Raw genomic sequence first — 15,629 nt, 5'->3', positions numbered from 1 at the left:
TAAACATGTGGTTTTTTGAGGATTTCCCAAGTTCAAGCTTGGTCACTCTTTGTTACCCGGAATTGACATACTTTACCCCCTGGCAAAATTGTCCCCATTCTGACCATCCTGAATTTTGGAACCACTATATCAATCCTATGTGGCAGTGCCATGCGGGTGACACGTACAAAGGGCATGTGTCTGGTTTGTTGACGTACCAAAATGGAGTCACATGGGGATTTATGTCGGGGATAATTCTTGCCAAAATTCAAAGTTAAGGGTATATATCCTGAACAAGATTAAACTTCGGGGCCAGGTAAATTAAAAGGGCGTATCTAGTGTTGAAAACTCCCTGACAATGTGGGGTCTGTGAAGGAAATTTCTAGACAGTCATACCCTTGCATAAGTTCTAAACAAGGAGGCTGGTTCAAACCCGGACCTCCAGGCCACAAGTGGAGAGACTCTACCACTGCGCCATGCCGGGCCGGGTAAAATGCGTAAAAAATTATTTTTGGGGATGAAAAGTGGAGTAAACTCTATTTAGAAATATTCACCAAATATACCTAAAAAATATATATGGACAAAATGATTCCATGAACAGCTAAAACGAGGATTCTAAGTTTTCCTGACTTTGGTCACATGGATCATTGCAGTCACTGGCATGTTCTTCTCCACCATGGACACAACATTGTCAACTTGTGGAGTACCTTGGCCTTCATGATCATCCTTGTCATCGTACTGGATTTGTACTAGGCTGAGACTGGAGGTCATAAATCCCATCTCCAAAATGTTGGAAGCTGAACTGGATGGAACCTTTTGGCACTACACACAGGAGCAAAACAAATAAATTTGGAGGTAGGTAAGGTCCTTCAGTTAGATAAATCAAGTGAAGTTAAATGTAGTTACCTCACAGTTCTTCAGAGTAAGTTTCTCGAGGGCAGGCGTATAATGCAGGAAACTACACAACGTCTGAATGTTGTCACCAATCTCACATTGTTCAAGGACCAGGGTTCTTAGATTGCGGAACATTGGTAATCTATTGTGCTCCTCATCAAGTATCGCCTGCAACATAGGACATGGGGCAGATTTATCACTTCCTGGCGCCATCAATTGAAATTGGTACTCGGCAGGCCAAGGAACACCAAGTGAAGGAGGTGGCGAAATATGTTGTGCCTACATTGCATAGGCAAGAACAGGGTTAGTTAGTGTGCACTTGCATTATGCAGTTGAATGAATGGGAATTACATACAAATGAAGCAAGCACACGACTAAAGGAACAAACCATATCACGAAATCCTGACAACTCCAAGCTTCTGACGTTGGATAGAGAGCGGAGAAATCTACATAGCATCGGTGGCAACAAATTTGCGTCCTGTTGAAAAACAAAGGGATATCCTTTCACCGGCAGAGGGTTGTCCAATAAGCGGACGGATGCTTGGACAAGATCAGGCGCATCCCTTACGGTGACAGAGAAGGCTCGAAGGCCACGGAACTGGACGGCAAGGTGCAGCGAGGCGAGCCGAGGGGCTATGACCTCGAAGTTTAAGATGGTGTCTGCCTCAACTGTGAGGTTCTTGAGCGTGTTGGACTCGATCCTTGAGAGATTGGACATGTCTGAGCTTCTGATCTCCAAGTCTTGGAGGACTCTGAGCCAAGCGAAGAGATGCTTCTCGAAATCCTTGTGGAGAATCACGTCCTGAAGGAGCAGCTTAGTGAGGCGGTGGGTGCCTGAGGCGAAGGAAGGCAGCTTGATGCCGCGTACTTCGAGCACCGCCGGGGAGCACTCGAGGCCACGGCTAACCCATCTGGTGTGGGCGGCGCAGATGGAAGAACGGCGGTCGTGGTGGGCCCGCCTCCACAGAGGCCGCGGCGAGGCGACGCTCACCCGCAGGGTGTGCAGCGGCGAGGAGGCACAGGTGCTACGGCGAAGCAAGAGGTTGTCGACGAAATCGTCCAGCTTCTTGTGCCGCTCCTCCTCATCTTCCCCCTCTTGGTCCTCCCCGCCGTCGATGTCGAGGCACGGGACGGCCAGCCAGAGGCGGCGCCACCTCGACGACAGCACGCAGGTTTGCACGACCTGCCGGGCCTCCAGGCGGGAGAGGATGGTGTGGAGCAGGCAGTCCGTCAGGTCGCTCAGCCGGTCGACGCCGGCGGCATCCATGTATTTCAGATCGGGAACGAGTCGACTGAGAAGATTACCCTAGATCCGTTCCGTACGCGTCTTCAACTTCTTTTCTCGAAGGGGTATATGTCAGGGTGTGCAAAATGGAACTGAAAACCAAAAACTAAAGAAAACAAAAACTGAACCAAAATTTTGGTCTTTTCAGGTTTTAATTTCAGTTTCAGTTTTGAAATCTGAAAACCATTTGCATTTCGGTTTTTCCGATTAGAAACTAAAAATCATTTGGTTAAACCGAATTAACCAAATTAAGGTTTTTTAGTTCAAAAAAGCGTAATGGGCTGCAATAGCACAATACTTTCGAGCTATTTAGTGCTTCATTTTATGTGATTAGCATGACTACTTAGCCAACGTGCATTATTTATCCTTTTTTAATTAATTTTTGCTCATATATATATATATATATATATATATATATATATATATATATATATATATATATATATATGGTCGCGCTATTCGTCACCCTGGGTGAGGCATGGTTATTCTTCACCCCCCTCTATTTTACCATCAATGCACCGTAAATTTACGTTCCGTAAGTTTTGTCTTATTTCCGACGCAAAAAGAGATCGTAAGAAAATATATAATCGCCGTAACAAATATTTTATATTATGTAAAATTACAAACATAAAAATATAGTCTAAAATACACATAAACTGCAAATTTTCTTGTCTTATGACCTATATTTTTATTTTCTTATGTCAAATTTTACATAGTGAATCAATAGGAATGTAACTATTTGAATTCAAAATGTAATTTAATTATGAAATGATCGTAAGATTACCTCGGGTGAAGAATAACTTATTCTGCACCCTGGTTGATGAATAGTAACACTTCGCGCTATTCGTCACCCTGGGTGAGGCATGGTTATTCTTCACCCCCCCCTCTATTATATATATATATATAAAATGTATACACGTGAAAAAGTTATGTGTTGGATTAAAAATTTACACCAACTTTGATTAATTTGGTTATTACTGAAATCGAACCGAAAGTAAATGCTTATTACCGAAACTGAACCGTATCTATGTATAAAACCGTATAAACCAAAGTATAAAAGACATATAAACCACAAACCGTATAAACCAAACCGAATCAAACGAGAAAACCGAATGCACACTCCAAGGTGTATGCTTCTTCAACTAACAGAAGTTGGCCAAGGTCAACCCCGCGATTAGGACGATTAGGAACAGATTCGGCCGGTCGCCCAGTAGTCAGACCTAGCCAAATGGGTCGCCCCGGCACGACACGACTAGGGTTATATGTGCCAGACACGGCACGGATTGGCCGCGCACAGCAGGTACACGGCCCGTGCCGGGGCGGCACACATGATGCCCTCCCTGGCCCAGGCACAACCCCTATGTTACACGGGCGGGAACGGCGGCCGTTTCGCACGCCAGCCCGCGCAGAATTCAGCCTATTGGGTTGTTTTGGACCTATATTAAGCCTATTGGGTTGTATAAAAATAAATAAATGGCCGTGTGATGCCGGCACTCGTGACCAGTCTCACGGCCCTAGATGGGCCACATGCTGGCACGACCTGATTATATAAACATGCTACCAGGCCGGCATGCTAAGACCGACCCATTTGGTTGGGTTTGGCCGCAGCCACATGATCAACCTTCAAAATAACCGTCAAACCAACTCTTTTCTTCAACTTCAACTTACACGTGGCGCAAGGACGAGCGACCGGCACGATCGCTTCACAGGTCGGCTGTGTAAATTGTTAGCCCCACTATTATCGCTCAAATAAAAAATAAAATAAAACAAACTCCATGATTAGAGCAACAAACTTGAATCTTGTAAAACGAATTTGCATCACTGCAAAAGGCACGACAGAACAGATCTTATAAAACCATATTACATATTTGAAACTTAATGTTCGCGCCACCATAGTTCACCAGAGTTCATACATTCAAACATACAAACTTAAAAACATACTAGATAAAACCTAATCTAAACTAGTTTAGGGCTTCGCCTTTAGGTAGAACTCGATCGCCGAATTGTAGAGAATGTACGCGAGGTCGTACCCCTCCTTTGCCGCCTCGAGCCGCGCGGCGGCCGCTAGTGCCTTGGTGGTGGGCCAAAGCGCGCCCCTGACCTCATGGAAGCTCCGCCATGCCTTCCGGCCGCCGGTACGGGAGAGGGTGTCACGCTCTTTGGCCTGCTTTGCGAGCCACGGCTTAACCGGAGGCTGGCTGGAGCTGCTTGCCTTGGCGTCGTGCCGGGGGCACTTGCGTGGGGGTGAGCCGCCACGGCCCCCACACCAGTGACCTTCGGCGGACATAGATATGCTGTAAAAGTGTGTGCGCGCACAAGAATCAAGCACATGAGTAGGTGGATTGGTTGCCGAAGTTGGTGGGATTGCGGCGGAGGCGGGTAGGGGAAATGCTATGCAAACACTACTCGGGACGAACAAAGAGCAGATCCTATAAAAACGCCCGAAGTTATAAGGGCCAGCGAGGTTTTACCAGATCTGCTAGGGTTGCTCTAACAATGCAGATGGAGTGATGCTACACTACTATGGGTAGTGTTAGCACAAAATAACGCAAGATTTCATCCAAATGTACTGCCAAAACATCATCTTTCATATGGAGTATATCTCGTATACATTCATACAAGGTAGCATCCAAGAAAGCTACGATGATTAGGGATCATGAGTTCTGGGGCAAAGGGAAACTGATTCCCATTGAGTCAACCCCTCCGACAACCTTTACCTCCAAAACACATGTAACTATTCCTGTGTATGATACCGGACATTAACAGCTACTGCTAGCTTCAGTCTTGTACTCGTATGGTATTTGCTCCAATTGGGTTCTTGCTGCAACTGGGTTCTTCTTCCGTAGTGGCCAAAAACAAAAAATCCCAAAAAGGAGGATTACCTCCTGCCTCTGTAGTAGCAGTTGGAGAAGAATCCAATTGGAGCAATTCATGCCAGTACAAGATTGAAGCTGCTACATCAGTAACAGATTTGGTACACCTAGGTTAGGTGCTCCCATCAGGGTTCGTCTCCATTTTCGATGTATTGTCATCACCCGATGTATTGTCATCACCACAAATGCTTGATCCAGCCACCTCAGAGTTGTTGGACTTTCCGTTCCTCAGCTTGTCAAGTGCTTGCAACCATGGTGAATCAAGAATTGCTTGAAGCTTAGACTTGTCCATTGTATTCAAATCTGCCATGCTCAAATCAAGTGAAACTTTACCACCAGTTTGTGCGGCATTCTCCACAGGGTGATCTTGTTCCCCAGTTACCTCCATAGCATCTGAAAATTTTGGCTTGTGTGTGGTGTTTACTTCACAGGGCTTCTCGGTTTGTATGTTGATATCAACAGGGCACAGTATGGTGCTACCATCCTCCTTCACTAGACCATCGTCTGTGGATGCAGGTTTGTTCAGGTCAATACTGAACTTGTTCCCATCAGCGTCGAAATGTGGATGTTTCCTGTCCTCTGCACCATTCACTTGGATCTCTTTTCCAGAATTAGTAGGGTTGTTATTCTCTCCAAAGGATGGGCGCACAAGCTTTCTCCTCTTCATTTTCCCACTAGTCTCCTTTCCTAAGTTGTCATCCAGCTGCGCTGTTTCTCTGCGCCTCTTGAAGTTTAAGAAGGGAGGCTCTGCGCTTTCTTTTCCTTCTACTACGTTTGGCAGGTTTAGCTCAGCAAGAGGACAGGTTATGTCAATGGACTGTTCACCAACCAACTGGTTACCAGCATCATAAGTAAGTGCTATATCCTCTCTTTTGTGAGAAATAAGTGTCATGTTCTCGCTTCTGATCTCTCTTTCTTTAGAAATATGTGTTCTATTCCCACTGCTCCACTGTTTTGTTCTATTGGAAAGTGAACTAAGCATTTGACTGAGTGAAGGACCAGTAATTTCTTCAAGAGGTTGTTGCATCGGCGATAAGCGAGAAAACACACTGTTTTGTGAACCAACAATTTCTTGAAGAGGTTGTTGCTTCAGCGATAAGCGAGAAAACACACTGTTTTGTGAGCACTGACCAGGAACTATTGTTGTGTTACTTTCAGCTCCTATTTCATGGTTTGTATGTAATTGATCTGACATGTTGGCTCCAGCAACATTTCGAAGATCCGGTGAACCTGAAACACTATGATTGGAACCATGTTTCCACCAATCATTATCAAAATCTTGAGCACAATCAGCAATCGGGATGTAATCACTAAAATCATCTTTCCGTTGACCAATTGTTGATACTTCAGGAACGTCAGGGTATGCAGGAATACCTTGTTGGATTAATACTGGAGCTATTTGAGCTCTTTCCTTGCTTAAGTGCTGATGCTCAGATGTGTGTATCTCTTTGCACTGGTGACAGTCGATATCATAGTTGTCCTTCAAGTTAGCACTGCCTTGTGGATTTGCCAGAGAAAAATGATATGAAGGGACATTTGGAGTTGAATTCACGTGGTTTCTGTCTCCGCCAGTTGACGCATGAGTAATATGTTGAAGAGATCGTGAAGTACTGCCTACATATGACTGCTTTTCAGACGACCTAATTCTATCAGTTGGACTGGCAGTCATGCATCCAGAAGACAAGCTACTGTGCATGTAGTCATCAGATATTGGATATGATTGATTTGTAACAAATTGATCTCGGTGATATCCATTTGTCTGAGAACAGGGAGCATATACCTGAGTTGAAATGCCATCTACTGTCGAAACATCTTGGAGATGTGAATTGTTATGATAAGGTAATATCTTTTGAACATGATGGCTGCTGCGGATGGGATCAATTTGGACTCCAACGGGTTTACTTACCAATGGCACTGACAGATTTGTTCGTGCCTCAAAATTATGTGGTGCCGTTCCACGCATCCTTGTAGGAGCAGAATAGTTTGTTCCAGCTGTTACAGTCAAAGTGTGTGATTGATCAGTAGAAATGGGAGAAATATTTGGAGTCAAACTCCTTTTGTCTGGTCTCCCTTTACTGAAGTGGCCTTCTTTCGAATGAGCACTTATGGTGTAGTTGCGAATAGGTTGCTCTACCCTCTTATTATCAAACAACTCATATAGCTGGACAACCTGTCAGTAAGAACAAGTTTGTGTGATTACAGCCATGCAATTAAAAAATCATGGATTTTAACTTTTAACCAAGTTCTGTAGTAAAGCAAACCTGCTGGTAGGAAAGGTCAAAATAGAATTTATATATCGTATAGTAATTCTCTTTTATGGCATGAGAGAACTCATCTTCTGCAAGTGGTCTGCACTTCCAAATAATTTTGAATCGAACCTAGAAAAAAACAATTGAATAATTCTTACAGTAGCACACAAATACAATAAAGAAACAGTTCCCAGAACCCAGAACGAATTATAACGGGTATTTTATATTCAAACGACTGCCTAGTACTGTAGTAAATGCAAAAAAAATCCTTAACAAGAAGTTTTTAACTAAAAACCGTGAAGTAACCATCTAAACCAAAAAAAGAAGTATATCAATCCGTTCGTCCGATGTCATACTTTATTTTTTAAGAACGTTCCCAGATGGCTGAATAAACAACTCATTTAGGGTTGTAATGACAGAAAACTTTGTGTCCATTGTGTCAGCAGTCTTATTTTTTGCTGGGCACCTTACATGATCTTTTGTCAGAGCTATCTTAATTATTAATTGATGTGAACTGTCAAAAGTTAGATGCATGTGTACAAATGCAACTCTGAGACAACACAAGCTATGCCAAGATATATAGTCTTGAAGATTCAGCTCATAACTTTGGGGTAAGTGGTCATTTGCTTTTATTCCACCCAAAAATTTGTTTGAGAAGTACAAACAAATTGTCTAAGCCTGTCTCGTGTGATTAAAAAATCAGAAAGAGCATCTTCATGACACTAAAAGCCTGAAACCAAACAATTAACAATTATTTGAGCAGTCATAAAATTTCCAACGACAAAGTGTTATTTTTCAGAGATATTAAACTCAGAAGACCCTATATTTTGATAAATTTGAACTGAAGAGACATATGTTTGATGCAGGTTACCTGTGCAGGATATGAGTGGCCAGAAGATCTAAAAGCAGCTCTGTCAGTAATATCCAGTCCACCATCAGAGGCGGCCTCAAACACCCCATAAAGCTTGCGTTCGTTGTAGTCAAAGAGAAAGAGAGGCATCCCTTGTTTGACATTGTTGACAAAGGGCTGATACTCTAAAGCAAGTCTGAAAACGCCTGAGCCAAAGAACTGCTCCCTTGCCCTGGTGTTGCACATGAAGATGGCACCTGCCATGTCGGTGTCTTGCCTGAAGGAGAGCCTCATCCTGACATTGCAACATGAACAGGTGACATCGATCAGAAACAAATCTGTACTAAGTCATAAAATCTCGTTATAGCACATTTAGCCAGTGATGAGCAGGATTTTTCATCCATGAAACTCATAATCCAGTATTCCTCGTTATCAATACCAAAAGATGTTTGTTGCACAGCTAATTCTGGAGGTTAAAAACAGGTATAATCCTTTATTCGAGGTCGCAACGTAAAAAAAAGACTAGAAAAGAAGATTGATTCGTCCTGATCAAACAAAGGGAACAGGACAAACGCGCAGGGGAATCGCACGCGTGCAAACAACGAACCAGACCAAATAGCCAGCGATCTTGCGAGATGGATCTTGTACGTACGGTTCAACGTTGCAGTATACCAAGTCGATTGCAGGCACTCGCAAACCCGTCATTCCCAACCCCAACCCAGACAAACTAAAAATAGATCGGAACTGAATAGGAAAAACTAGGCAGGCGGAGACGCGCTGATCGAAACTGGCTAGCCGAAAACCCTAGCCCCGAGTTGGTGAACCGACTACCGCCAGCAGATCATCCCTATCCTACCGAATCCAGTCGGGTAAGCAGAGATGCAAGGTCATGGTGAAGTGGAAAGGGGAAGGACGCCATACGCGCGAAGGACCAGGCGTCGTCTCGCGCCGACGACGGGCGGGGGCGCGGCGCAGCAGGAGGACAGCCGCCCGATGACAGGTGCGGCGGCGGCGGCGGCGGCGGCTGCTGCTGCTGCTTGTCGTAGATAACTATGGGTTTGCGGCGGCGGCTGCTTTTGTTTTGGGGAGGGGGGGAATTGGGGGAAAGGGGATGATTCGGCGCGGTGTTTATATGTCGACGGGTTTTGATTTTGGCGAGCAGCGGGAGGCCGAAGAAGGCGCAAATCGGCCGCCGTCGCGTTCCCTTCTGTATTTGCCGGAGGTGGTTTTTTTTTTTCTGAATGCAATATTTGCCGGAGGTGGTTTGTTGTGTGCCTCCGCGTTGCCGCGTGCGTGCGAGCGAGCGTCGCGACCGGCGGCCCACCGAGACCCTCCACTGCATTCGGAACAGGCCCTCCTCGTGTTGTGCGCGAGGACAATTGGATTGGCTTTTTTTAAAAAAAACATCAGTATAGACCCAAGCGATCATATACACGCGCATACACTCATCCCTATGAACGCACACACGCACACCCTGCCCCTATGAGCACCTCCGAAAAACTGAGAGGGTGTTTGTTTTCAGGGACTTATTGGTTTAGGGACTTAAAAAAGTCTCTATAAGTTCCATCTAAACTAAACAATAGGGACTTATAGGGACTTAAAGTGGGCATTTGGGACTTATTAAATAGGACTCTCAAGGAGGGACTTATAGGGACTTATAGTTGTAATATGGTCTTATAGAGACTTATAAGTCGCAGGAACTAAACAGGTAAGAACTTTTTAGGGACTTGAGACTTATAAGTTGTGACTAAAAAAAGTCCTAGGACTTATGAACCAAACAGGGCCTGAGCCAGGATATCATCTTGAGATTTATGAAGTCACCGTAGGCGCCTCGTAGTCGATGGGAACTTCTCCTCCCGCTGAGCGCGCATCATCAAAAGTCCTGAAATAAATTCGGAATAAATGCGAGCATCAACACTTAAACCCTGATGGGCTGTGGATATCATTGTCCACCTAACCATCCAATCACTGAATGGTTCGCAATAGTTGGGTTGGCTTATTGCTACTTCCTCGCTTCAACTAAAATCACGACAAAAATTATGAAACAAAAAGGAGTAACAATTCATAATTTGATTTTATAGACTAATAATTTACTCGTGCTGCTCGTCAATATCAAATCTCGCTTGCTAATTCATCATTATATTGCATCTCTGCTCGGTGCCCGAATGGATTTCTTAGGGTAGGGATTCCTGCTCGTGTTAGTTAGTTCACCAACTCATCGGTTTTTTTTTTTTGAGGGAACCAACTCATCGGTTTTAATCAACGCGTGTTCGCCTATGCACTTTTTCCTATTCAATTCTGATCTACTTGTGTTTGTTTGGGTGTTGAGGTTGGAGGGTTGCGAGCATCTTTAACTGACTTGGTATACTACGGAATAGATCATTGATCCTTACAAAATCCATCTTGTATGTTCCCTTTGTTTGATCAGAGAAAAACCCTCTTTATTTTTTGGTTTTGTTTGCATTGCGATCTTAAACAAAGGATTAAACTTATTCTCTTTGCAACAAACATGTTTTGGCATTGATATAAAGGATCTAATGAATTATGAGTTTACTAGATAGAAAATCCTGGTCATCACACGCTGAATGTGCTATAACGAGATTTATGATTTGTTAAACTCAGAAGATGATATATTAAACACGTTGATATAAATCTTCCCAGTCTATTAAACTCAGAAGATATCTTTTGTCTGACAAACATTCTTAATTATTTGATCGCAATGTAAACATCAAACAAATTTTACGACCGCTCAAATAATTCTTAATTGTTTGGTTTCATACTTCTAGTGCCACGGAAGAGGCTCTTTCTAAAATTTTAATCACGTGAGATACATGGCCTTAGAAATTTTATTACACTTCTCAAACAATTTTTTTAGTTGAGTAAAAGCAAATGACCCGTTAACCCAAAATAAAATGTTATTTATGGTACTTACCGAAGTCCACATCTGTAAGTAAACAAAAATCAAGTCAGGTTGATGAGGAATTGGCCATCAATACAGTCGCGTTGCCCCCTTTTTTCCAATCATCTTATCCTCTTCAAGGGGACAGAAATCACCGCTGCAAAAGAATAATTTAGTCATCAAGTCACTGCAGCCTCATCTTCCACTCAGTGCTCTACTACTACTCTATATGTTCCCCATCTATCATCAGATCGTGCAAGGGATCACAACACCTTTAATGAATTTGGCTTTGAGATGCATCAGATCTGGTGGTTTTTGAGTCATCATAGAATAGGAACAAGGTGGTAAGATGTTGGGAGAGGAGGCATGAACTCGGAAATAGATCCATGAGCCAAAGAAAAGAGAGGATGAACAAGATGAAAATCATGGTTGATTTTTGGTGAGGCGGTTAGCGAATGGACAATGAATAGGGAGGTGGCGACGGTGAGGGGAGGAATATGTGCTAGGGTTTGACTCAAGAGTTGATTATATAGGAGGACGCGTTGTATATGAACAGTTGGATCCATATAAAAATATTCATGATGTTATGCCACAAAAATGGTGACCTCTAAAACTTTCTACTTTTGCGACAATGTATGTGGACTCAAAATAAAATGGGTGGGATGGCAATTAGACGAGTATCAAACCAGAAATCCAGAAACTGCGGCCCAAACCGACCACCCTTCTTTTTGTTATACATGGATCCATGGGCACAAACTTGCCTAAACCTATCAAGTACTCCATGCCCAATACCCATGGTCGTAATACATGAGCAAAATAAGTACTCCATGCCCAATTTCCGAGTTCTGTTATGGTGTGGAGGAATAAACAGTTGGAAAGGGGTTGGCGGCCCTTGATGGCCCATGCAACCTAGTTGCGGCCACCATGCTCACGATGCGTGGGGGCATGGGCCTCCTTTGTTGGGCTTCGTCATCTGACTTCTTGTCCTCAAAACCATCTTTATTTTTTTTCCTTGTCAAGTTTTACTACTAGCACATAAACAACACAAATTTGCATTTTTTCTCGGAAATTGGCGCAAGTAGCACTAAGAATTATTGAAGACGCGAGATTTGAGGAAAAACATATGCAAAGTGATTCAAAAAATTAGATATTGTATCACCTGGCTTTTTTATTGACATCTGACACTCATTTCATCGCATCACTCTTAGACCAATTGCCCCCTAATCAACTTGTTGATGCTTGTTGACGACTTGTTCGCATGTTTTCAAGTTATTTTCTAGAAAATCACCCAAATGAACATCTCATCCAAAGATTCAGCTCCATATTATCCCCCATTGGTCTAAATGTACCATCATTTTTTTAGCAAAACTGTCAACCATATTATCCTTATCATCAAGCATATCCTTCTCATTCTATATAGATATCCCAACTCAGTTCTCTTGGGGCACCCCCTCATTCTTTCGACAAAATATGAATCTTTGGCTTACATCTTCATAATTGACAAATTTAAATCTAGTCTTAGTGGTTATAAGGCCAAGATAATACCTAGTGCGTAGACTCGTTCTCATCAACTTGGTGTTTGCATCCATCCCAGTCAATTACATGTCCAACATTCTCTTTGAGAAAAATAGTCTGATCCTCTATTGATTAACAAAAGAGTTTACATGATCAAGGGGTTCAAGCAGCCAGACATGTCATCCTAGTGCTAATACAAGAGAATGATTGGCAATAATATGAGCACATTGTATTCCCGGCTGTCATGGTGCAATGAGATGTCTCCCATTGCACGTTTCATCCTTCTGATATCTTCAATGATCAAGAGTTTTCTCGTCGACTTCCTGCATCAATGCTGCGAATGACGTTCAAGCAGTCCGAATCAATGATTGCAGCTCCTAGTTGGAGATCTTATTTCAAGAACACAAACTTACGGCAAGCCATTGGCTCCGCACACATTTTGTGTAACACACTCCTTCCAGCACCTTAACCGAGGGCAAACCCTAAACGACGCCTTAAGCACCCCTTAATGGGTTATTAGCAAAAGCGCACATCCCTCTGCGTTCCTTTCGATCTAAATGGGCCAACCATTTACATTTTTTCTATCTTTATCTCTACTCTTATAAAAACTGAGTTGGTGATGATGGTATGCATGTTTGCCATCTTGCAATATAGACCGTCCGATCTATATCTGGCGGATAGAAAGCAAACTATGACAATTTTGCAAAAAGATACCCGCGCCTCTCTCCACATATGCAAATAAGCCCTTCCCTCGTTCATCCTTATCCCCCACAACCTCATTGTTGAGCAATTAAAAAAGCAAGCCTCTAGAACAATCTGACATGGTGGCCGCTGCCAGCGTCGTCCATGCTCATGCCTCCGCTTAGTCCGACCACCAATCACCACCACGCCCCACTCCTCCTCACCTTATCTCTCCTCTTTCTAGAGATATCATTAGTTTTTACACATGGGATTACTCCCGCATGGGTCAATCATGATACGTCTCCATCGTATCTACTGTTCCTAACGCTCTTCCTCTTGTTTTGGACTCTAATTTGCATGATTTGAATGTGTTGGGGTCTACGGTAGGGTGCGTCCGCTGCAAATTAAAATTTCCTACGCGCAGAACAACCAAGAACATGCTACGGGAGATGGATCACAGTTCGTTACCACTAGACGCGCAGTGCCGTGCAGTGGAAGAAGAGTTGGGGCAGCGTGTCCGCGTGGATCGTCTCCTCCTCGTCCGATCTCCATCGTACAACCGGTGGTCGGTTCCCATGTACAGGTTCGCCGGAGCGGCGCAAGTGCATCGCCTCTAACAGTATCCGCGCGTGTAGGAGGAACGTCGTGCGGCGGACTGCTAGGTCCGATCACACAACCGGCGGCGAGTGGAGGTGTCTATTCGCAACACATGCAAACCCTAGTGACAGCACCGAAGCGATCAGCCCGTGAGTGTGCCGCACCTCCACTATATATATAGGCGTCCGTCGCGGGCTCAACACTTGGGCCTCGCATGGACCCTAAAGCCATAAGTCTACTCGGCCACAATCCGAATACAGTTCGGATCACATCCGACCAGTGTCCCCGGATCCGACCTCGTAGGTTCCTTCCCTTAAGCGCGCGACCCCTTAGGTTCAAGTCGGCTTGGTCGCAGTTCGGATCACCTCTGAACTGCACGGTTGGTAGAGGCCTCTAGCAAGGCATGTCGAACACCAAATAGACTATGAAGCTGGTTAGCGAACCTGTACATCACACTTCCATTCCTTTTGCCACACGATATATGTTGTCGAGCTCAAGGCGAGTCTGTCATCCTTGTGCTAGCCCGACCTCTTTCTCGTTCCAGTGATGTCGACCACAAACCGGATTATCTCATAATCCTTGTCGCATGGCCATGCTTATCCTGCTCGGATCACACGAGGGGCCCAGAGTATATCTCTCCTGATCGGAGGGGCAAATCCCATCTTGCTCGACCATGTCTCGCAGCATGGTTCTAGACAAACCCGAAACCTACCTTTATAACTACCCAGTTACGGAGTAGCGTTTGATCGGCCCAAAGCAAGTCTGTCACCATCCTGAGTACATGCATCAGCTCAGGTCTTAGGACAAAGAATATATGTTGTACTAGAGACTCACAGATGACATATCGCTGCATCTCATAGTTGGGTCTGTCCGACTCGGACCTTATCTCGACTCGGATCCGACTCCGTCGAATCTGACCAGATCCTTCCAAGTCCATATTATCCGGTTAGCATCCAATGCTCCATGGCTAGTGAGACCAAGCCATCGACCGTGTCATATGCTAGTCTAGTTGGTTACGCGTCCACACAACCCTTTCGACTAGGGACCTTTTAGGACAGTCATCATACAATGCATAGTCCCACAAACAAGTCACGTACTTGCTGATACACATCATTGATAATGTCCAAGGACTATCTTTATTCATAAACACATAGGAAATATCATCATACATGATTGCCTCTAGGGCATATCTCCAACAGTCTCCCACTTACACTAGAGTCAATCAAATAGACATCGAATGCCCATAGCTCTAACGTGCCCCTCATGCTTGGGTTGTGGAAGCGGCTTAGTCAACAGATCCGCAACATTTGCATCCGTGTGAATTTTGCATAACTCTACATCACCACTCTTTACGATCGTTCGTATCAGGTGATATTTCCGATCTATGTGTCCGACCTTGTGGTGATTCCTCAGCTCCTTGGCTTGTGCGATGGCAACAGAATTATCATAATAAAGGTCCAACGGTTTTACCGAGGCTGGGAAAATATCAAGATCATCCAGAAAGTTCCGGATCCAAACACCTTCCTTTGCAGCTTCACAAGCCGCAGTGTATTCGGCTTCTGTAGTAGAATCGGCCACCGTATCTTGCTTGGAACTCATCCATCTCACTGCTCCTCCGTTCATGACGTACACGAATCCAGACTGTGATCGACAATCATCTCTGTCGGTTTGGAAACCAGCATCGGCGTAACCCCTTACGACGAGCTCTTCCTCACCTTCATAAACTAGGAACATCTCTTTAGTCCTTTTTAGGTACTTCAAAATAGTCTTTACCACTGCCCAGTGACTCTCACCTGGGTTGGCCTGG

The 15,629-nt window shown here is 44.2% G+C and overlaps 2 protein-coding genes across 2 annotated transcripts; both read right to left on the bottom strand.

Annotated features, from left to right (window-relative positions):
- Positions 1 to 305: 305 nt before the first annotated feature.
- LOC119284849 (MEIOTIC F-BOX protein MOF-like) lies at positions 306 to 2,214 on the bottom strand. Its single transcript, XM_037564016.1, has 3 exons — positions 1,262 to 2,214; positions 886 to 1,152; positions 306 to 801 (listed from the first exon to the last, which is right to left on the bottom strand). The coding sequence occupies exons 1-3, from the start codon at positions 2,138 to 2,140 to the stop codon at positions 595 to 597; spliced, it is 1,353 nt and encodes a 450-aa protein (XP_037419913.1). The 5' UTR covers positions 2,141 to 2,214; the 3' UTR covers positions 306 to 594.
- A 2,509-nt stretch (positions 2,215 to 4,723) lies between these two features.
- LOC119284848 lies at positions 4,724 to 9,209 on the bottom strand. The gene is made up of 4 exons (XM_037564015.1): positions 9,052 to 9,209; positions 8,152 to 8,425; positions 7,293 to 7,409; positions 4,724 to 7,201 (listed from the first exon to the last, which is right to left on the bottom strand). Exons 2-4 carry the CDS (start codon positions 8,422 to 8,424, stop codon positions 5,144 to 5,146), a joined length of 2,448 nt encoding a protein of 815 aa, XP_037419912.1. The 5' UTR covers position 8,425; positions 9,052 to 9,209; the 3' UTR covers positions 4,724 to 5,143.
- Between the last annotated feature and the right edge of the window lie 6,420 nt (positions 9,210 to 15,629).

Source organism: Triticum dicoccoides, chromosome 4A (assembly GCF_002162155.2).
Source record: "Triticum dicoccoides isolate Atlit2015 ecotype Zavitan chromosome 4A, WEW_v2.0, whole genome shotgun sequence".
NCBI lineage: Eukaryota > Viridiplantae > Streptophyta > Magnoliopsida > Poales > Poaceae > Triticum > Triticum dicoccoides.
This window is presented reverse-complemented; position numbering and strand designations above follow the sequence as displayed.